Source organism: Oncorhynchus nerka, unplaced genomic scaffold (assembly GCF_034236695.1).
Source record: "Oncorhynchus nerka isolate Pitt River unplaced genomic scaffold, Oner_Uvic_2.0 unplaced_scaffold_62___fragment_2___debris, whole genome shotgun sequence".
NCBI lineage: Eukaryota > Metazoa > Chordata > Actinopteri > Salmoniformes > Salmonidae > Oncorhynchus > Oncorhynchus nerka.
The window spans coordinates 1-23,582 of NW_027039957.1; the positions used below are offsets into that span (position 1 = coordinate 1).

Here is a 23,582-nt window from a genome sequence, read left to right on the forward strand (position 1 = left end):
ATTAGCTACTGGGGAAAACTCTTGAAATGCCGCAAGCCGAAAGAGGTCATTGAAGAATTTGCAAAGCCTGGTGTAAGACTGATGATCCTCTGTCCTGAGTGCAGCCACTGTGAAGTAGTCTGACAGTGCATTAATATCTACATGGGTCGGATCTGTTCTCACAATTGCCCAGGAGCACAGTGGTATGTGATGAGGCAGAGGGTAGAGCGGCTGGCCCAAACATTCAGTGGTAGAGGTTAGCTATGACAAATGTTTAATAGCCAAGAAGTAATGATTGCTCCATCAACACTTTGAAGCACTTAACTTGTTATTCCCTAGACAGATCAGATTTGCCCCAAGAGCCACATCCCTGTATTTTGAACTATGAATGACCCCAAAATGACTGGCCACCAAAAGTGAGTTGTGTCTGTCTCTAAGGTAACTGAGTAAAATAGCAAACACAAAATAACATCAATGAGCAGTGGGAAAAAACTATTATTATGTAGGTGTTGGAACTGGTTGCCTAGTATAATCAGAAATCTATTTGATTCCTGTATGTTGTCTCCCTAAAGTGGGGAAACTCTTGTTCCTTTTAACCACAGACAATATGTGAGTATCTACCTTCTTATTCAGGGAAAAGAAAGGCAGCATGACATTCTACAATACAGCATCCTACGAAGACGTGAGGGAAATCCCAAAGAGCTGTTTCATCCTTTGTATTCATCCCATTTTCTTGCACAGTGTATACTAGGTGATATTAGAGTGCTTTATTTCAGTCAACCTTCATGGGTATAAGGAATTTGCTGCAGCAGATGGCCACAGAGAAACACTGGTATTTTACAAGGCAAACCCTGCACTCCGATAGGGAGGTGCATCAGGCTTAAATGAGTCTACACCTACTCATTCAAGGGGTTTTCTTCATTTGTACTATTTTCTACATTGTAGAATAATAGTGAAGACATCAAAACTATGAAACCAAAAAAGTGTTGAACAAATCAAAATATATTTTATATTTGAGATTCTTCAAATAGCCACCCTTTGCCTTGATGACAGCTTTGCACACTCTTGGCATTCTCTCAACCAGCTTCACCTTGAATGCTTTTCCAACAGTCTTGAAGGAGTTCCCGCATATGCTGAGCATTTGTTAGCTGCTTTTCCTTCACTCTGTGGTCCGACTCAAACCATCTCAATTTGGTTGAGGTCGGGGGATTGTGGAGGCCAGGTCATCTGATGCAGCACTCCATCACTCTTCTTCTTGGTAAAATAGCCAGCTTGGAGGTTTGTTTGGTCATTTTCCTGTTGAAAAACAAATGATAGTCCCACTAAGCGCAAACCAGATGGGATGGCGTATTGCTGCAGAATGCTGTGGTAGCCATGCTGGTTAAGTGTGCTTTGAATTCTAAATAAATCACAGACAGTGTCACCAGCAAAGCACCACTACACCATAACACCTCCTCCTCCATGCTTTACAGTGGGAAATACACATGCAGAGATCTTCCGTTCATCCACACCGCGTCTCACAAAGACACGGTGGGTTGAAACCAAAAATCTCAAATTTGGACTCCAGACCAAAGGACAAATTTCCACCGGTCTAATGTCCATTGCTTGTGTTTCTTGGCCCAAACATGTCTATTCTTCTTATTGGTGTCCTTTAGTAGTGGTTTCTTTGCAGAAATTCGACCATGAAGGACTAATTCACCCAGTCTACTCTGAACAGTTGATGTTGAGATGCGTCTGTTACTTGGACTCTGTGAAGCATTTATTTGGGCTGAAATTTCTGAGGCTGGTAACTCTAATGAACTTATCCTCTGCAGCAGAGGTAACTCTGGGTCTTCCATTCTAGTGGCGGGCCTCATGAGAGCCAGTTTCATCATAGCGCTTGATGGTTTTTGCGACTGCACTTGAAGAAACTTTAAAAGTTCCGTATTGACTGACCTTCATGTCTTAAAGTAATAATGGACTGTCATTTCTCTTTGCTTATTCTAGCTGTTCTCGCCATAATATGGACTTGATCTTTTACCAAATAGGGCTGTCTTCTTTATACCCCCATACCTTGTCACAACACAACTGATTGGCTCAAACGCATTCAAACGCATTAAGAAGGAAATACATTTCACAAATGTACTTTTAAGAAGACACACCTGTTAATTGAAATGCATTCCAAGTGGAATCGAGGGCGAAGACAATATCACCAAACTAACCATGAAGCTGGTTGAGAGAATGCCAAGAGTGTGTAAAGCTATCATCCAGGCAAAGGGTGGCTATTTGAATAACCTCAAATATAAACACTTTTTTTATGGTTACTATGTGATTCCATGTGTGTTATTTCATAGTTTTGATGTCTTCACTATTATTCTACAATGTAGAAAATAGTTTAAAAAATTAAGAAAAACCCTTGAATGAGAAGTTGTTCTAAAACTTTTGACCGGTAGTGTCACACATGTAAGGAAACAAGTGAGTAACATTGTCATTTTGGAGAACTATCTCTTTCAAACTACTCTGTCCAGTGACAAATAAAACTACACTAGTATTGTGACAATTAATATACTGCAGGCAAATGTTCTATTGATGTCCCTCCGATCCTCCATATCATTCCTACCCCACAGCAGTTCTATTGCCAGACTCTGATGTCGGATTTCCATATAAAAATGAAGGGGAGAACTGAGAGGAAGAGGAACGGTACTTATCGCTATGGAGAGGCAGCTTTATGGTAGCATTTATTTGCACAGAGGGAGCTGTGTCACTTAAGAGGATACAACCGTTTCAAAGATGAGAGTTTTAAGCAGTGAAATGCACAGTATTCTCATTTCCTGAGTGACTCAAACTGCTGTCTTTGTTGACAAGCTCTCTCCATTTTGCTTCTTATTATATGATGATGGTGTGAGCAGATTTCCGTAGCAAATAGAGAGAATAGAGAATCAGGGTTGACGTAAAGTAGGCACTGTAGACTAAAGAGGGAAATTTTGAGATGTCCCTCAACTGTACATAAGATCCTGGAGATGGCCCAGGCAGTCATTAGTCTTTATTGTGTGTTGCAATTTCAGCATGGATTGCAATCAACTCAAACCCCAGAGTGTCTTCCTCTTTGCTTGAATCTTATTCGAACCACAAAAAGTGTATTTACTATGTAAATAGCAACAAAATGTATTCAAATTTGGTTTGATATGTTAATTCGTGCTTTCGTTCTATACAGTACCATAGATATCTCAGTTGGATACCTACCCCGAGTCACAGTGAATTGCATTCCTCATTGCACAAATACAGTATATTATTCAATAGGAAGCCCTTTCTGATCTGCAGGATGCTTCAGAGATAGCTAGCTGCCATACAAACCAAAGATCTGTCTGTTCTAAGATGTCAAAGTCATCCTCCATTTTCCCTCGCATAAGGAAGAAAATATCGTGACCAACAATGAAGATGGGGAATTGCCAAGACAATGACGTTGCTAGCATTGCTGAATGCATACGTAGTAATGATAGCTATGTAATGTGTGATTTCCTAGTCCCAAACAGTAACACTCAAACTAGTTCAATTTTGACTACTGGTCTCACGGCAATTCACATTGTTCTGTATGGAAATCTGTGACACTCCATTTGTTGGATAAGTTTCATTACATACATTATGAACGGAATAGCAGTTATACAATATCATACATATTAGAGGACGTATAGTATCATGCCTCTTACCTGGTCATACAATAGCATACGAATTGGATGATGTAACCATTTTAACAACGAAGGACAACGAAGGACAATTACAGCGAGAATTTACTTTGATGGTTAGGTGAACTAACGACAAAGGTTAGGATAATTTACGTGGAAAGTTAGGGGAACTAAAACGACAGAGGTTAGGGGAATTGACTTAGCAGATTAGGTGAATTGGGTTAAGTTTAGAATAAGGGTTAAATAAAAGGTTACACTTGTCCCCGACGAGACTCTAACACACAACCTTTGGATTGTTAGATGGTCGCGGATTACGCCCACCCATCCTCCCCGACCAATCTCCCTACTTTCGTTTCTTTCTAAAGTAACTACACCATTAGTAGGTATCATATGTCTTGGAGGTGCTCAGACATACGTATAGTATGTTTCGTATGGCTCTGAGGCCAGGCTGGTATATCCAACATACATTTAGAGTGAATTAATAGTTATCGTGATCCTCCTCAAAAAGGTATCATTTCTTCCAATCACCACACTGTCTGCGTTGCAATCAGTGACAGCTTCTGGACACCCAGTCGGTGTGTCTGATTGTTGGACCGATTTGAAGAGTAGATTTTGGCATTTGCATCAGAGAGGCTTCAGCCCAGGAAGGAAAGAACAAGTGCCTCAGAAATCACAAATGAACTCCTGTAGGGTCCAAATCAAGTCTATGATTGCAGTGTTTGATATATTATCACTTACACACCACAACAATAAAAGGTCTCCTTTCAGGAGGGTGCTCAACAACCCATTGGTTTAAGCCAACCATACAATTATGATTATAACAACAGAGAATGAGAACATTTGCCTTCGGTTTTTATATTTTGACAATGTTTCTGTTTATGGCATTAAGCACCATCTCAGACTCATAATTGCAGGTGTATCGATTGAGAGTCGATAGAGAGGTTGTCTTGATCGTGGAGATATTCTGCATTGAGGAAGTGTTTTCAACCTGCCTGCTAGACAGTAGATTGAATAGTTTCCTTGCTATGTTTACCAACGTGTCAGCCATTGCATTTTTTTTTCCTGGGGACAGTCCTTTACATTCATAGAACTTTAACTGTGAACACTTGCATTTACTGTAATTGCTATCGTTGTAAGTGGGTCAGATATTATACAATGTAATTAATTTCCCGATTTCCTAAAGAGAAGTGTAATGCTCAGTGTTTTGTTTTTGTGTAGTAGCTTACAGTACATGATCTGTGCATATCTGCAGGCAACGTTGTTAGAACATGACTGTACTGACCTGAGTTATCCCTAATATACTGTATTGTTTAATGTCTTTTTTGAAAGGAAAAGCATTTCCTCTATCGTAAGTATTTGCAGGGGAGCCCTCACCTCTGAATTGAGTTGTAAGCAAATTAATAAAGCTACAAGGGGGACATAATTAAAGCCTAAAAGCTGTTTATCTTCCTCAAGAATGGAGCCATTGATTTCCCCCTCAGTTTCCTCTCCTTTGTACTCATCTATGATCAGAAGCGTCTTTGTTTCGAGAATAAAATAAATGAGGACCGAGATGTGGAGAGGAGACCGGCGTGCTCATTATCACCAGAAGCAAAAGTTCCTGGAACAAAAAGTCATGTGACCTGTGTGGGTTACTCTTCTTATGTTCTCCTGTCTGCGGTGTGAAGGCTCTTTGATTTGCTCACTCTTTTATATCTTAATGAGCAATATGGTTTAATCCTGCTCCAACATATGGCGCGCTCAGCGATTCCCCTTCTTTCTACCTGCCACTTGTGTTGACTGGCGGTCCCTGTGACCTGCCTTTGCACAGTGCTCATTTGATGGTTGGCTCACTCGCTCTCCCTGCTTGTCATTGGGGCTTCACTCTGGTTGCAGTGCCTTGTATTAATGAGCAGGTCCTGGCTCCTTTTGCAACATCCATCTTCTTTAACTAGAGTGGAGGGATTCAACCCAACAAGATCGAGACACTTGTACATCACAGGCCAAGACGCCCCTTTGATAATAATAACCTAATAGACTTGCTCGTGGATAGATACCTTTGCATAAGGCAGCAAATGCATCGAGATTGACTGATTTACTTTAGGACGGTTGTGTTTTTTGCTTCATATGAAGTGAAAGGGATTTTCCAATTCATTTAGACCTGATCTTGACTCAAGCACATCCAATCAAATTAGCTATAAGCAAATCTATGAAGTGCAAATATCATATCACACAGTGGAATTTGATATTTTAGAAAAGCTTTTTAAGTGAGGCTGTATAGCTAGCTATACTGTTGGTAATCTTCTGAATATCATCACATCCTTCATCTGTTAGCTTTTATTCTTCTCTTAAGAGCTTTATATGGACACGACCTAGTAATTATACCATCCATTTGAGCTTTGAGCTTTGCCAGTGGAGATCTCATTTGGAAGTGCACTGTAGATCCTGTATACTCTGTACTTGATCACCCATATCCTATTAAACATGAGCTACATCTCTGAAGAGTGGAGAGGAACTTTTGGTGTTTTCTCTCTTTTTCCACTTTTCATAACTTCTCCTCTCTGAGCCTTAGTCACGCTCTGTCTACAGCTGATTAATGCGCTCTCCACCATGTCCAGGGGAAACTCGTTTGGCTTCCATCTCTTAACTTTGGTGGGGGATGACGGAGAGGCTGGCTGGGAGAAAATAACCATATCTTCCCTTGTGGGGAAGGATTTGACGAGACAAAATGAACGTTTGTTTTAGCCCATTGCAGCCTTAATGCAACTTATATATTCCAATTCGTTTTTTTCCCATTAAAATAACCTTGTGAATTCAAATGAATGATGATCAGACCGGCCTATGATGTACAGCCATTGTACAGCCTAGTTGGCATATCCCCACTTTGAGACTCACAATTCAAAAGAAGTGACTCAGCTCTGCACCAACCAGCTCTTTACTATTTGACAATGGATAATGTGAGGGTTGTAAGTGCTTAAGAGATTTTGAAACAAGTTTGACAGTGTACAGTAGTGCACACACAGTGCTTCTCCTCACACAACTAGCTGTCGACGCGTAATAGTAGTTAATTAATAAGACATTTAGTGCTTAGAGACATGGGCCACATAATTTAAACGACCTTTGGAAAGTTTTGCCAGTAAAAACCTCATTCATTTCCCTGGATGTGGTGTGGTGGAAGAAAGGCATATGCTGACTAATTACTGAACTGTGTGAAGTTTCACTTTATCAATGATTCATATAGCATAAGGTTAAAAGCAGTAAAACACAATGAATAGAAATCTGAATTGGCCATATAGGAACATCTTAGACCAAACTATTTATTTAGACTTCCTTGTTAAATATCTGTACATATACTACTACTGGCAAGGTACATTTCATACTGTAAATTACTGCAAAAAAATACTTATTTACTGAATTAATTTGGGCGAACCCTAAGGTTGGGAATGTGCTCTCTCCCTGACAGTGCACTTTCAAATCAGATATTCCTTTAAAAAACTGGAGCCTGGCTAGATTAAAGGCAGGGTGAAGCTGATGCTTGGATGCTTTCAAAGAGGGCCTGGTTTATCTTATTTTCCATAAAGCCCTAAAGCAATGGTTCCATACTTATCAGTTCTTTCCAGAATAATCTCCGATGACACTACCCATCCCATTATTTCGGCTGTCAAAAGTACCATACCTTCCTGGAGATATGAGTCCCTAGTTTTAGATGATTTGGATGACGATTGATATTGACAGGGGATTTACAGAGGAGTACACGGGAGTTCATTAACAGTATCACACTGAGGAAATATGTTAACTACTCATAAGGGTTATTTGTCAAATTCATTCAATTCCTCCAACAGCAAAATGCTTATCAAGTCAATATAATTAGCCCTTGACTAAGCAATCAAAGAAGACCTTCATGTTAGACTCAGATTTCTGATACAAATTGCCTCTAATAACATTGGCTAATCGCAACAATTAGGAGCAGGTCGAAGCCCCGGAATGATACTTCCAATAATTACCTTCTTCGAAAAACATTTACAGTGCCTTCAGAAGGAATTCATACCCCTTGACTTATTCCATATTTTGTTGTGTTACAGCCTGAATTCAACATGGATTACATTCATTCTTTTTGTAACCCATCTATACACAATATCCCATAATGACAAAGTGAAAACATTTTTTGCACATTCATTGAAAATTAAATACAGAAATATCTCATTTACATAAGTATTCACACCCGAGTCAATGCTTTGTAGAACCACCTTAGGCAGTGATTACAGCTGTGACTCTTTGTAGGTATGTCTCTAAGAGCTTTCCGCACCTGAATTGTGCAACATCTGCCTTTTGTTATTTAAAACATTCTTCAAGCCCTGTCAAATTGGTTGTTGATCATTAAGACAAACATTTTCAGGTCTTGCCATAGATTTCAAGTAGATTTAAGTCAAAACTGTAACTCGGCCACGCATGAACATTCACTGTCTTCTTGGTAAGCAACTTCAGTGTAGATTTGGCCTGTGTTTTTGGTTATTGTCCTGCTGGAAGGTGAATTCATCTCCCAGTGTCTGGTGGAAAGCAGGCTGAACCAGGTTTTCCTCTAGTATTTGGCCTGTGCTTAGCTCTATTCCATTTCCTTTTTATCCTGAATAACTCCCCAGTCCTTAACGATTACAAGCATACCCATAACATGATACATCCATTTACATTTACATTTACATTTAAGTCATTTAGCAGACGCTCTTATCCAGAGCGACTTACAAATTGGTGCTTTCACCTTATGACATCCAGTGGAACAGCCACTTTACAATAGTGCATCTAGGTCTTTTAAGGGGGGGGGGGAGAAGGAATCCACCACTATGCTTGAAAATATGGAGAGTGATATTCAGTAATGTGTTTTATTGGATTTGTCCCAAACACAACACTTTGTATTCAGGACAGACAGTAAATTGCTTTTGTTGCAAACACGATGAATGTTTTGGAATATTTTATTCTGTACAGGCTTCATTCTTTTCAATTAGGTTCGTATTGTGGAGTAACTGCAATATTGTTCCATCCTGTTTTAAAGTCACCATTGGCCTCATGGTGAAATCCCAGAGGGTTACCTTCCTTTCTGGCAACTGAGTTAGGTAGGACGCCTGTATCTTGGTAGTGACTGGGTGTATTGATACACCATCCAAAGTGTAATTAATAACTTCACCATGCTCAAAGGGATATTCAATGTCTGCTTTTTTTTTACCCATTTACTAATAGGTGCCCTTCTTTGCGAAGCATTGGAAAAGATCCCTGGTCTTTGTGAATGACTCTGTGGTTGAAATGCACTGCTCGACTGAGGGACATTATAGATCATTGTATGTGTAGGATAGAGAGATGAGGTAGTCATTCAAAAATAGTGCTAAACGCTATTATGGCACACAGAGTGAGTCCATGCAATTTCTTATGTGACTTGTTAAGCACATGTTTACTTCTGACCACATGTTTACTTCTGACCACATGTTTACTTCTGACCACATGTTTACTTCTGACCACATGTTTACTTCTGACCACATGTTTACTTCTGACCACATGTTTACTTGCCATAACAAAGGGGTTGAATATTTATTGAATCAAGGCAGTTCAGCTTTTCATTTTAAATTGATAACATTTTCTTAAAACATAATTCCACTTTGACGTGATGAATTATTGTGTGTAGGCCACTGCCAAAAAAGTCTAAATGCAGGCTGTTACACAACAAAATGGGAAGCAAGTTAGCAGGTGTGAATACTTCCTGAAGGTACTATATGCAGGGTAACATAAATACTATTACTATTACTAATACTAATATAAATATAAATACTAAGTCGAATCTGAATATTTTATAGGCTAATAGATTTATTTAACAGTTTCAATGAGCATATGGAGTTGAATTTGAACAGAGTATACATTACTTACTGTTTTAATTAACACAAATGTGCAAATGTACATGTGTTTTTAGTCTTACCTAAGATACATTGTTGTCTGGTTTACACCGAGTTTCATTTCAACACTTATAAGAGGCCTCTTTCACTCCATCACAATTAGTAACAGGAGATGGAAGGTGTGTATTACAGTTCAATTATTCAAGGATATTAGCTTGCCTTTTGCATATGGTATTATCGGTATAGCTGCTGAAGCGTGCAAGGGCTAGTATTTCAGTTTTAATTTCTGAAATAGAGAACATGATATCACATGCAGAAGTCAGTGTGTTATATACAGTGCATTCAGAAAGTATTCAGACCCCTTTACTTTTTTCACATTTTCTTACATTACAACTTTATTCTAAAATGTATTAAATCATTTTCCCCCTCATCAATTTACACACAATACCACATAATGACAAAGCAAAAACAGGTTTAGAAGTTTTTGCAAATGTATTAAAATAAAAAACTGAAATATCACATTTAGATAAGTATTCAGAACCTGGTTGAAGCACTTCTTGGGTCTTCTTGGGTGTGACTCTACAAGCTTGGCACACCTGTATTTGGAGAGTTTCTCCCATTCTTCTCTGCAGATCCTCTCAAGCTCTATCAGGTTGGATGGAGAGCATTGCTGAACAGCTATGTGAGGTCCTGAGAACTCTGGAGTAGGTTTTCATCAAGGATCTCCCTATACTATACTCCGTTCATCTTTGCCTCGATTCTGACTAGTCTCCCAGTCCCTGCCACTAAAAAAACATCCCCACAGCATAAGGCTGCCACCACCATGCTTCATCGTAGGGAGAGTGCCAGGTTTCCGCCAGACGTGACACTTGACATTCAGGCCAAAGAGTTCAACATTGTTTTCATCAGGCCAGATAATATTTCTCATGGTCTGAAAGTCTTTAGGTGCCTTTTGGCAAAATCCAAGCGGGCTGTCATGTACCTTTTACTGAGGAGTGGCTTCCGTCTGGCCACTCTACCGTAAAGGCCAGATTGCTGGAGCGCTTCAGAGATGGTTGTCCTTCTGGAAGTTTCTCCCATTTCCACAGAGGAACTCTAGAGCTTTGTCAGAGTGACCATCTGGGCTCTCGAGTGGCACAGCAGTCCAAGGCACTGCAGTGCAAGAGGGGTCACTGCAGTCCCTGGTTTGAATCCAGGCTGCATCACATCCGGCCGTGATTGGAAGTCCATGTCTGAATGCTATTTTTTTTCTTCTAAAAAGCTGTTTGGTGGTGTATTGTCTATAGATTGCTGAGGAAAAACATTTATTTAATAAATTGTAGAATAAGGCTGTAACGTAACAAAATGTGGAAAAAGTAGACAAATGTGGCACTGTAGACAAATATGTGCCTTTCCAAATAATTTCCAATCAATTAAATTTACCACAGGTGGACTCCAATCAAGTTGTAGAAACATCTCAAGGATGATCAATGGAAACAGGATGCACACTTTCGAGTCACATAGCAAAGGGTCTGAATACTTCAAAAAAAACATGTATTTTGAATACATACGCAAAAATGTCTACGAACTTTGTCATTATGGGCATTGTGCGTAGATTCCTGATATTTTTTAGTTATTTAATCCATTTTAGAATAAGGCTGTAACGTAACAAAATGTGGAAAAGGTCAAGTGGTCTGCACTGTAATCTGAACACCTGAGATTCTCTGGAGACAGTTACGTCATGTCTGAGAGAAAAGGAAATAGCTTTTTTTTCAAATGGTACCACAATTGCTAACAATCTCCTGACTCCTTATCTATTGAACGCTTTCCAGTCACTTTCAGTTGCTGAAATCTTATCTGAGATATGAAGATACACTTTCATAACAAATACCTGTGTTATTTCCCATCATTCCTCACAATTGTTTTTTTTTAGGTGCTGTTTTAACCTACAGAACAAATAGAATACATATATGTATTAGGTGACCCTTACATTTTGTGAATGATAGTGATTTTTCAAGAAAAGCAATAACTAAAATATTAAAATATAACTTTCTAAGCCAAATACACTTTAAGTGATAGTTCACCCAAATTAGAAATGACATATTGGTTTCCTTTCCCTGTCAGCAGTCTATGGACAAAGTATAACAGCAATACATGCTTTGGATTTTGCTTTGCAGGTTGGCATTTATTGTCAGGAATCTTGCCCTGGAGGCAGCTCTGCAGAATGGTCACTAGCACAGCGACAAAGTCATAAAATCTGATTTTAAACCTAACCCTAACCTTAACCACACTGCTAACCCTAATGTCTAACCTTATATTTTGTTTTCATTAATTTTTATGATATAACCAATTTTGACTTAGCAGCTTGCCCATATAGTGAAAAATTGCTCAGTACTTTCTTCAGGGCAAGATTCATGACAATAAATGTCAACCTGCTTTTGCTTTGAATGTTTTGGAAGCATATTGGTTTCCTTACTCATTCCACAGTCCTGTGTAGATTGTCAGACAAGCGTGATTGACTCTAAGAGCATTGCTTATAGAAGCGACACAGTATGTGCAGTCAATATGGGGTTTCAGGTTTTGAAGTTCAGTGTTCCACAGTTGGCACTTTTAAGGTTAAGATATCTGACAACCTTTGGGGACAAGAAAATTGATGTTTGTTTTTCAAAGTATAGGCAGTCCTAGGGCTCGATTCAATCCATACAGCTGAAGATAAGCGCTGTAGTGCGATTGAAATGTAAAGGTCATTTCCGATTGAGACGACATGTAGCGTTTATCGTGAATGCAGTCTCCGTGAACGCAGGAACATTAAATGAAATGTATATCGCTCTTCAGCGCAGATCTTCAGCGCTGCATACTGAATCTAGCCCTCAGCATTTTGTGAACGTAATAAATATCTTCAGCTCCCAAGATAAATGCATGCAGTCACTTCTTCATAAGCACTTGCTTGGATATGTTCAGCAGAGCATTGGAAACACTGCCAATACCCCGATGGAAAAGGTGTTGTATTACAGGGTATCTTACATTAGAATATTTAGCTATACATGAAGAGTGGTGCAGTTGCTGAATTTCCTGGACTGCAGTATATTATGGACATTTCATAGTTTGGTAGAACCACTAACCTGTCATACAAACATGATAATGATGTGTGTGACACAAATAAGCAAGTCTTCTCATACATTCAGGATTCCATACATTCAGGATTCCATACATTCAGGATTCCATACATTCAGGATTCCATACATTCAGGATTCCATACATTCAGGATTCCATACATTCAGGATTCATACCTTGATTCAGAATTCAAAAGCAGCAAAAGAACATCATGAAGATACTGATGGGTGCACCCTTCCCTTTATTTCACAGTACTTTGTCTGAAAGCAGGTAACATAGTATTAAGAAATGAAATAAAAACACTTTATTGTGCTCTTGTTTGTTTCTGGTGTACTTAAACAACAGCTTTTCACTGTTTTTTTCCACCGGTTTCCCAACAATTCTAACTTTTATGAGCCACAGAAGTGCTACAATATGCAATATAAAAACATGTAGCTTACTTGCTAATTTATCTATAAATCTGACAGCTCTTGGAATCTATTGAAATGCATTTAGAAAAATTACATCAAATAAGGACTTGTCAACAATATCAACACTGAAAGAAAAATAAAGAAAATTACAGTCGCACACATATCCCAGAAATTTAAGGCGGTTGAAATAAGAACTCAGACAGCCAAGTTACCTCTTGTATCCACTCAAAAATAGTGTATAGATAATGTACAAATCCAGCGGCAGAAGTTTAGTTCAGGCATTCATGGGATATTATTTCATAGTTAACCTAGGCATGTCGATATACCTCTGATAGGTGACTTCTAATTTACAAAAGTGCCATAACAGCCACACAGTATAGGAAAATATCCTTCAACAAGAGCTTTCAGTGAAACCAACAACTTTGCTGTTTTTTTACTTTGTTGGCCGAGACAAATATAAAATATGATAAGTTATGGGAAATATATTAATTGAAAAACCAAGTAGAGACAAAGGAAACTCAAGATTATGGTTGTAAATAGCAAAAAATTGCTCCGAAATCAAATTAAAAAGCTGCCACATACAGATGTCATCATCTATATTGTACATTCATCCATCGGGCTATAATGACAGATATTCCAGTAGAGAACGTGAACTGCATTCGCAGCATTCTGCCTAAACAACAGGTGGGAAACTAAAGTTGCCTTCTGTGGAAAATATTGGTAATATAAAGGTGAATGGTCAATTACACTTTCAACAAAAGTAACTCTTAAAATGTTTTGGCTCTTTGAAACACAGTAGAACATATTCAAATTAAATGCATATGGAACCTGATTTACTATGTTCACACATATCTAAGACCAGTGTTTCCCAACCCCCAACTGTACATATTTTTGTTGTAGCCCCAGACAACCACAACTGATTCTACTTATCAACTAATCGTCAAGCCCTTGACCAAGTTGAATCAGGGGTTTTTGTGCTTGGGCTACAACTCAAATGTGTGCTGTTGGGGGTACTTGAGGACCGGAGTTGGGAAACACTTTCTTAGACCATGCAGAAAGAAAATGTAAACACTTCAGCTTTTTCTACTTTGGTTCTAAAGATATGACTAATGGCTTACGATGCCGATGCCTAAGACAGACCATCAGCATCAGAATAATACAATGAACTGTTTTATGTAGAATATTACATTTAGAAAACTCCAGCCTTTTAATATTGTGCAGTTTGTTTAGTGGCCTCTAAAATGTATTATGTGAAAGTGCTGCAAATAGGGGAAGGGAAAGTTAAGTGTTCTGGGTAATATAATACCAATTAACTGACCAGTGTAATGTTTATCAGTTAGGACACGGAAATCATTAGAAAACAAATAATGAGCTGTCTTTGAAATCCATGGGCTAAACCTGAATCAAACATCATTTTTTAAAATCTTATTAACAGAAAACATTGCAGATATAGAAACGGTATCAGTACATAGTTCCATTGTAGAATTAAATATATGTGAGGAGAAAAAATGTTATTTTTCGTATGATTGTTCAGTAGTTCTTGAAGAAAAAATATTGAGGTTTCAGTAGACATGTTTTTCAATATTTGTTACAGTATTTTCTCAAAGTACACAACAGCAAATCCACTGTCACAGGACTTGGCCATGCGATACCCAAATACCTATAATCCATTGCAACATATAATATGTATATTCTTAATTTGCAATATGTTTTCTTCTTGAAACGTTAGATTACAGTTTATTCCCATAAATTCCATACACAATGTGACAAATTTAAGATGGTCATTTCCAAGAAGGTCATTCCCAAGGTTATTTTCCTATTTTACTCACAGTCAAAATATGTTGCTATATATACGTTTAAGTAGTTGATCGCAATATGGAAGTATCCATCCAATCAATAGTGAGTTTCACATATAAGGTTTCTGTGTCATTTCTAAAAGTTGTGGTCCAGTAGAAAATACTTGGAGAGATTAAGATTTCTGTTGAGCAGATACACCTTTCCAGTAGTCTAAAATGTCATGCAGGTCCTCATCCTTGGCAAACTGCACTTTTTTACGTAGCGCATGCCCTGCAGCCATGTACTCGTCCTCGTCTTTGTGCCGTTTGCCGCGGAGTTTGAAGCGCTCCCAGATAGTGTGATGTGGTTTGCAGTAGTACTCAGGACTGGAGGAGTAGCTGAGGTTATGGTACTGAGGTGAGAGCGGAGAGTACGCCATGTCTCTGGGACGGGGCCGAGTTAGGGGCTCCAGGATGGAGGGCTTGTGGCTTCCGGGCCCTTCCAGCTCCTCGATCTGCAGCTGGTGGCTGTCGGGATAGGAGTGCCGGTGCTCATTGTACTGCCTGATCTTCTCTGCCTCTGCCCTAAGGATGGCAGCGGCTGGCGTTACAGTGAGGATGGTCTCACCCGTTGGCGAGGTCTTCTCTATGTACTTGGACTCTGAGCGGTAAGGCCTTGGGCTCCGCATTGGACCTCCAGTGGCAGTGCTGGGCCGCTTTGGCGGGACATCCGAGGTGTGGTGCCTCTGTAACGAGTGGTGGTAGCTGTCCTTATACACCGGGGACAGGAAGCTAGACTTGCTCTGCGGCTGCTCTGATATTAGGACCAGCTGGGGCTCCTGGGTGGACACAGCTCCTGATTTCACCCCTTGAAAAGATGTGGATTCTGACTTCAGAGCATCGATGCAGTTGTTAATGATCTGATTGACCTTATCCACCTCTTTTGCAATGGTTGAAATCTCAGCCACTGACCCTTGGCTGTTCCCAGGTATGGACATCCCAGGCATGGACATCTCACACTCTCTGCGTTCATGGTGGTCCCCGGTTCCTCGCACCTCTATGTAACTTCCCTTGGCCATTTTAGGCATATCATCTCTTATCTCCTGCAGTTTGTACTGCTCCATTTCACTACCAGATGGTAGGTATGGCATGCGGGACATACTCTCCCCACCCGTCATTTGCTTCTGTGACATCCTGGAAATGGTTCCCCCTTCGAGCTCTTGTCCATATTTTAGTTCAATTATACTTTTCTTTAGGCTGCCTGCCTTTTTGTGCTTTTCATCTTGCTGACGTTTTTTACGCAAGCAATAGTAGACCACCCCTAGGACAATCACCATACTAAAGAGACAACCTAGGATGGTCATAATGTAGTGGGTAGCTGTTGCATGGTTTTGTGATCTCTCTTTCCCATTCCAGGGTCCTGTGGAGACTGCCAGACAAGTATGATTGAATCTAAGATTATTCTTTATAGAAGCGACACAGTATGTGTATTCAGTATGGGGTTTCAGGTTTTTAAGTTCAATGTCCTCATTCTGAATTTTGAGGTTTTGAATATCAGTGAAAAAACTGTTATTGTAGAGAACCAGGCTGTACATCTTCTTGAAGGGATGGGGGATCTGAACAGTGATGGTGGCGCTTGTTTTAGAGACTTGCTTGAGCTTCATACTGGGTTTTACATCCACATTAATCACTGTTGGGTTGATACTCATACTCTCATCTGGCTCAGTTCCGGAGGGACAGTCCTCCAGCCCACAGGGAGTGTAGTCTGGTGGGAGTGTGGTGGTCTCAGGAGGCACAGGTATGTATGGCGTCACATAGTCGTCTGTACACACAGTGGAGAGCATATGGAGGGCATTCCGAAAAGTCGGGTTGTTAGGGTTCTGGCTGAGCAGACTGTAGCCAGAGACACCTGATGGGGAGTCACAGACCATCCGTTCATTTGTCCTGTTGGGGAATGCAGAGAGCCACTTCACAAAGCCAAGTAGTTCACAGGAACAGTTGAAAGGGTTGGTGTAAAGCTCACAGGTAGTCAGTTTAGTCAGGCTGGTAAACGTGGTCCCATCTAGTTGCTGGATACGGTTCATGGAGAGGTCAATGTTTTCCAGGCTATAGCACTCCAAAAAGGCATTGGGTGTCACAGTCTCAATCAGATTGGCCTGGAGGTAGAGGTACTGCAGCTTGCCCAAACCCCTGAGGATGCCCTCAGTAAGGTTACGGAGTTTGTTGAAGCCTAACTGAAGGACCTGTAAGTTGAACTGGGCAGAAAAGGCCCCGTCATCTATGTAGTTGATCTCATTCTTGGTCAGGTTTAGGTAGGTCAGGTTGGCGAAGCGGCTGAGGGCAGAGAAATGGATACTTTTGATCTTGTTTTCATTGAGCCGAAGGTCCACAATGGTGCTGTTGATATGCGTGGGGATTGCCTCGTATGGAGGCTGGTTTTGGCTGCAGATGGCCAGCCACACAAAACCCTTCTCGCCTTCGATGAGCCAGCAGTCTCCATTGACTCTGCCTATATGGGTCAAATATACTATGGCCACAGACCAGAAAAAGGCACTCATTACCATAGCTCCACCGCAGGCCATTGGTGCTCCTCTTGATGTCATGGGCAGTGCCCAAAAGCTCTAAGACGGGAACACCACTGTCGTTTCTAAAGATGCTGAACTGAACTCTTTGTAATCTAGCTGGACTTTCAAGTGTTCTCCTCCGCGAGGACAATCAATATATTGGCCTTGTGTCCAGGGAAGGATCATTCGGTCCCAATGTTCCAGCCATTTACAAAAAGGTGTTGGGCATGTGCATTTAGACCAGCATCCATCCAATGACTTTAGCCTGGAATGAAGTTCTAGAGATGGTTCGCTGAGATTCAGTATTTCACCACCTCAGATTGTCTTGTGCTTATTTCCCCAGGGATAACATCGTTGATCGGTCTCATCCTATTGTTTCTTCCTCTGTCTTTCTTGCTGTGTCACATTCATGGGCTCAGAGGAACTCCCTGTGAAGAAAAGAGAAGCAGGCGCACGTTAGAGGAATCAATAACTACTTGAATGTGAGGTTTTCAATTTGAATATAACCACATTTACACCACAAAACGTAAACAGTATATATTCTTCTGGACAGAAATATTCAGAATACATGACATGCTGCACAAGTAGAATTATATTTATCCTCTATAGACCATGTGTAGCAGTCAAACTACATGGTACCCAATCTGTATTTTATATTCTACATCCTGTTAATCTGTCATGTATACTGCACATATCAAATCAAATCAAAGTTTATTTGTCACGTGCGCCGAATACAACAGGTGTAGTAAACCTTACAGTGAGATGTTTACTTACAGGCTCTAACCAATAGTGCAAAAAAGGTATTAGGTGAACAATAGGTAGGTAAAGAAATAAAAACAACAGTAAAAAGACAGTGAAAAATAACATTACGGATCAAAATAATCAAGACACATTTTCGTTTTGCACGTTAAGTAAAAATAGCAAATATCATTTTAAAGGCAAAATAGGATTCATGTGTATGCTTCCTCTTTCATCGCCATCCAATTATTTCGTACACAATTTCAGAGGTGCTTTGCGTTCCCTGTGGCATATTGCTATTAAAGGAAACCTTTGGCCAATTACCACTTGACAGGTCGGGGAAAGCAGGGTCCCTATTCTCACATCATTAACCTGTGGACTGTCAAACACAACTGAGTCCAACTAATGTTTAGATGCAGCATGGAATTCATTAATTACTCTGCACCATACTGAAATGTTCCTTTGAAACGGTCTTCTCGAGAATCTTATAGAACCGAGAACTCGAGAACCTTATAGAACCTTACAGAAATAGAACTTAATGTCTTTCAGTGTCATGGATGTATCTCTTAAACATCTTACGGTAACTACTGCGGATACAAACCGTGAACCAAAAATAGCAAACTGTTCATGTCACACCCTGACCATAGTTTGCTTTGTATGTTTCTATGTTTTGTTTGGTCAGGGTGTGATCTGAGTGGGCATTCTATGTTGTGTGTCTAGTTTGTCTGTTTCTGTGTTTGGCCTGATATGGTTCTCAATCAGAGGCAGGTGTTAGTCATGGTCTCTGATTGGGAACCATATTTAGGTAGCCTGTTTGATGTTGGGGTTTTGTGGGTGATTGTTCCTGTCTCTGTGTTTGCACCAGATAGGGCTGTTTTGGTTTTTCACATTTCTTTTTTTGTTAGTCTATTCATGTATAGTTTCTTTATTAAAGAACCATGAATAATAACCACGCTGCGTTTTGGTCCGCCTCTCCTTCAACTCAAGAAAACTGTTACAGTTCATTGTCAATTTAACCCTGTCAGACAGCTCCCCTGGGAAATTGCAGTGTTCCATTGGGTCTGGTTAAATCATTTGACCCAATCAATTTGATCAAAAAAAGACACAGCACACAGACAATCCAAACAGCCCAAGGTTTCCGAACAAAGTTGATAGCTGCAGGAGGAAACCTTGGAGCCTATAGATCCTGTTTTTATGGAGAGGTATTCATGAATTATTAGTCATAAACAGCAGGTGACCTCAGCATGGGAGGTGCTGAGAGGAAGGAAAGTCAAATGTTTAAGTATATGAGTCATTCTCGTAATAGTCTTAGGTATTAACTTGCACCACAGTCGACCAGCACAGCCGTGGTCATAATCAGCAGCAGTGGCCAGCGAGGAACACGTCTTCAGCGAGGAACACGGAGACACTTCGTCTTCCTGGAACAATACTTTTGTGTTTGGACTATGAATTGCATACACTAGTTCCATTCAAAGAACTACCATATAACTTTGATATTCCCACCATACTAAATCCTGATTGTTTTTTCCATTTCTTAACGGATTTCATTGTGCTGATTTTTTTTTTTTTAAATGATGGGATAGGCTACTGCACGTGCCAATTACGATATTGATTTATATGTTATGACTGCATGCCAAATATAAAAGTATTTGTTCTGCTTTTTGAGAATAAGAACTGAGGCTGCAAAATGCTTATGGAGGAATGAAAAGGATTTACTGCATGCCAGACATTTCTGAGTGAAAGGGGAAACATTTCATCTGCATTCACTAATGTGTAGTCAATACATCTTGCTGACCCAAGGGCTACAGTATACTTCATTGTCAGTGGCACCTAGTATTGCTTTTTATCCAAACCTGAGCCACTTAACTAGCTTTCAAATCAGATTGGACTCAGTCAGATATTCATTTTTCATTGTTAAAATTCAATATGATGGCAAACATAGCCACGGAAGAAACGCTCACCACCAAGGCAGGGGTCTCGGCTCAGAGCGATGAATTACGGGTTCTCTTCTCCGGTCCACTTAAAGCAGCCCAGACATCTCAGAGGGAGATATTTGTTTAGACCTCACAGAGATGTGTAGGCTACTGTACAGAACAACACCCGGTACCTCGTCTGCCATGCGTACTGCTGTCACACTTGAATATGTCTAAGAACAATGAGAATCAAGAAGACAAGCAACCTCCAACCTGCAAAGACAGAGAGGGATTTGTGGTGTATATTCATAATTTAACAAAGCCAATGAGAGATGTTTCAATTATGAAAATCATGTTTATGAGGAGAAGTAATTTCTTTTTCATATTATACACATTATTCATATTAAGACCTGGAAGGATTCCTACTGTAGATAACGTTTTTTTTATTTTTTAAAGAAAGCAAATCAAATTTTTATCCAATCGAATACAATATATTAGAAATGCAAGTCACTGTTCAAGAAATGGTACTTGTGGACTTCCCTTAAGTAACGTCAAATGTTCAACTCTTCTAGATCCGGTGACTGTGTTATTACAGTCATTAATTCATTGGGAATGGTGTGGGAGTGACTGACCATGAAAGTGGGCTGGAAACTCAAGTGATGGATAGGTTAATCATAGAGGACAGCAGTTGAATACTTTAAACCCAGAGGTATGTGGTGTGCGCCCTCATCACTGGCCTCTCTTAGCCCTCTGATGCAGCTGCTGACACAGGCCAGGAAGTGGATGTGTTGCCTTGTGGGAGGCCACAGAGGGTGAGAAGAAAGGTGTCCCTAGGTGGTAGAGGACACGGGCCTTTACATAAAGGGGATAATCATGTTGCTACAACAGGATAATTGTGACAGTTTAGTGCAGAGGGAATACACCTCAAATTGGAACCGTGGACGTAAGGTCATTCCAGCAGTCTGTTGACCTTTCGTGTGGTCTGCCCACCGCGCTCCAATTAGGCCTAAACAAATGTTGTGTTGCCATCTAGCATTGCTATCATAAATGAGGATGTGAGCATATGTTTTCAGGAAGTCAAAAATAACAAACAGCCATACCATGTTCTCTAGGGCACAATGCGGAACTGTTCATATTCAAAAACAAAACTGTCCGCAATCCACGAACTAACGGACAATATGAATACAATTTCCATTGTTTAGTATCCTCTTACCACACAGTGTACATGATGCTGGCTTGATTCTAATGGGAATCACTGATAATAGAGGAAGCATGTCCATTGTTCAACATAAACCTATTCAGGACTACACTGGTCAGCGTGTTTGCACATAAGTGCTGATTGGGACAGAAACAGGGTTGTCGAGGCTAAGATTCATCACTATGTAGTACTGACACAGTCATCAGTCAGTGGAAACCTTCCAGTGTTTTCATCTTCTCAATATGTTCTACCTTGAAAAGAACATTTATTATATCCGTGCAAAATGATTAATTAGACGCTTAGCACCTTTCATTCAAATCACTGCTGTAACTGAGTCAAGCTATGCATTTTCCATTTTGATTGAGATGTTTAAGCCTAACTGAAACAAAAGAGTGGAGCCATTCGTAGCGCTGCCTTGTGTGTGTGTGTGTGTGGGGGGGGGAGCATACTGTGGCTATGGATGAGTTCTGACAGTAAATGTTTACCATTGGATCGGAGGGAGCAGTGCTGAAGTAACCTACTGAGGGACTGTTTGTTTTGCTTGGATTTGTATGAGCCCCGAGGGAGAGATTACACACAAATCTAAAGCCCAGCTTTGTCTACTCGTGCCTGTGTTATGTGGGAATCGTTAACCCGATACATTTGAATACTAAATAAGGAAGAACACTGTAATACAGCACAGTAGCAAACTGGGTTGTCTCCCCTTCTCATATTTCTGCACCCTCACCGTTCCCATACACAGTCTGTCCCCATACATACCAAAGATCCCCCATTTTGGGTATGCGTTTTGTGGGGGACTTCGAAGCAGTGTTATAATAAATTGACTTTGTTTCCATTGAGCTTGGGGATGGCTTGAGGCAGTAATATGCTGTGAGCTGCTCAACATAAAATTATCAGGTGGAGGTTCGGGTTTGACAGGTTTCTATAAGGCTGGGGCCGTGCCGGCCCACTCACATCCCTGTGTTCCACTGCTGTTATGACATGGTCACCAGAGGAGGCTGGTAGGAGGAGCTATAGGAGGATGGGCTTATTGTAAAGACTGGAATGGAATAAATCAAATCAAAGTGTATTTGTCATGTGCGCCGAATACGAAAGGTATAGTTGTACAGTGAAATGCTTACTTACAGGCCCTAACCAACAGTGCGTATTAGGTGAACAATAGATAAGTAAAGAAATAAAAACAACAGTAAAAAGACAATGAAAAATAACAGCAGCGAGGCTATCTATATACAGTAGTGGAACTGTATCAAACACAATAAACATGTGGAAACCGTTCCATTGACTCAATTCAATGGAACATTCTCCTATAGCTCCTCCCACCAGGCTCCACTGATGGCCACACTTTATGTGGAGCTCTCTTTTAATGTCTGTCCGTTGAAACTGGAGGCTGAAAAATGCATGTGGCCCAGATTTGAATCAAAAGCACATTAAGACAACATTTTTTGAGTACGTGGATGGCATCTGTCCAAAGTATTTAAGTGACATTTAGTTTAGTATACCTATTTCCCACTATATCATGGGCATGGTAAAGTGGGTGGAGTCACTCTGTCAGCTGCTAACATAGACATAGAACCAGGAAGTACATTGTGCACCTCCATGCACTGTGTGGAACGCTCTGCAAGGAAATGCCAAAAGGCTACCACTACAAAAACCACCTACCACAAAAGTGCATTTACCAAGGGGCATTCAAATATAATTACTTTTAAACCCTCTGAAATAAAGAAGGTTCCCGTTTGGAAACCCAAACCAAATGTTCCATGAAATGAATATGAAAAGTATGGCTCTGGGAAATATCTGGCGAGGCTAAACTTTTTAAAGAGAAAATTGTCTCCTATCATTGTCCCCTCCATTCTCTGACCTTTATCGTAAATACCGGCTGGCAGTGTCTGAGAGCCGTTCTGACCCGTCCTCAGCTCTCTCTTAGCAGGGTGTTGTTGCGGGACCCCTTTAGGTGTTACATGGAAGTTGACGTTAAACCTGAAAAGACTTCCTCTCATTAATAATGCATAGAGGGGTTTGTTTGTCCACTGTGACTCACTCCAGTGGGCTCCGCATCAATTCCACCACCGCTACTGCGGTCCACAGCATAAATTACAACCCTGCTAGTTCGCCTCGTTAGAGTCACCCGCTGTTGCATATGAATGTTAGTGATTTAGTCAACTACCTTTTGCATAAACAAACCTCTCATCATACATTCAGGTTTAGTGTCTCCGAGTGCTTTAATGCCACCCTGGTGCCTGTATGCTTAACCAACAAATACTGCAGTGCTCACTAATAAAAAGAGCTTGGAGATGGTGGGAAAAGAACAACCAACATTGGAATCCATGTGTATGCATTAGTTTCACCTAAATCAAATCAAATGTTATTAGTTGTCACATACACGTGTTTAGCAGAT

At 40.3% G+C, this 23,582-nt stretch overlaps 1 protein-coding gene across 1 annotated transcript in view; it reads right to left on the bottom strand.

Annotated features, from left to right (window-relative positions):
• Positions 1-12,816: 12,816 nt before the first annotated feature.
• The window catches only part of LOC115110315 (protein ELFN1-like), an 88,842-nt gene continuing 78,076 nt past the window's right edge, over positions 12,817-23,582 (bottom strand). Inside the window, exon 3 of the mRNA XM_029635857.2 lies at positions 12,817-17,766. Coding sequence (XP_029491717.2) covers positions 14,969-17,377 — 2,409 coding nt within the window. The 5' untranslated portion in view covers positions 17,378-17,766 and the 3' untranslated portion in view covers positions 12,817-14,968. The remainder of the gene's footprint in view (positions 17,767-23,582) is intronic.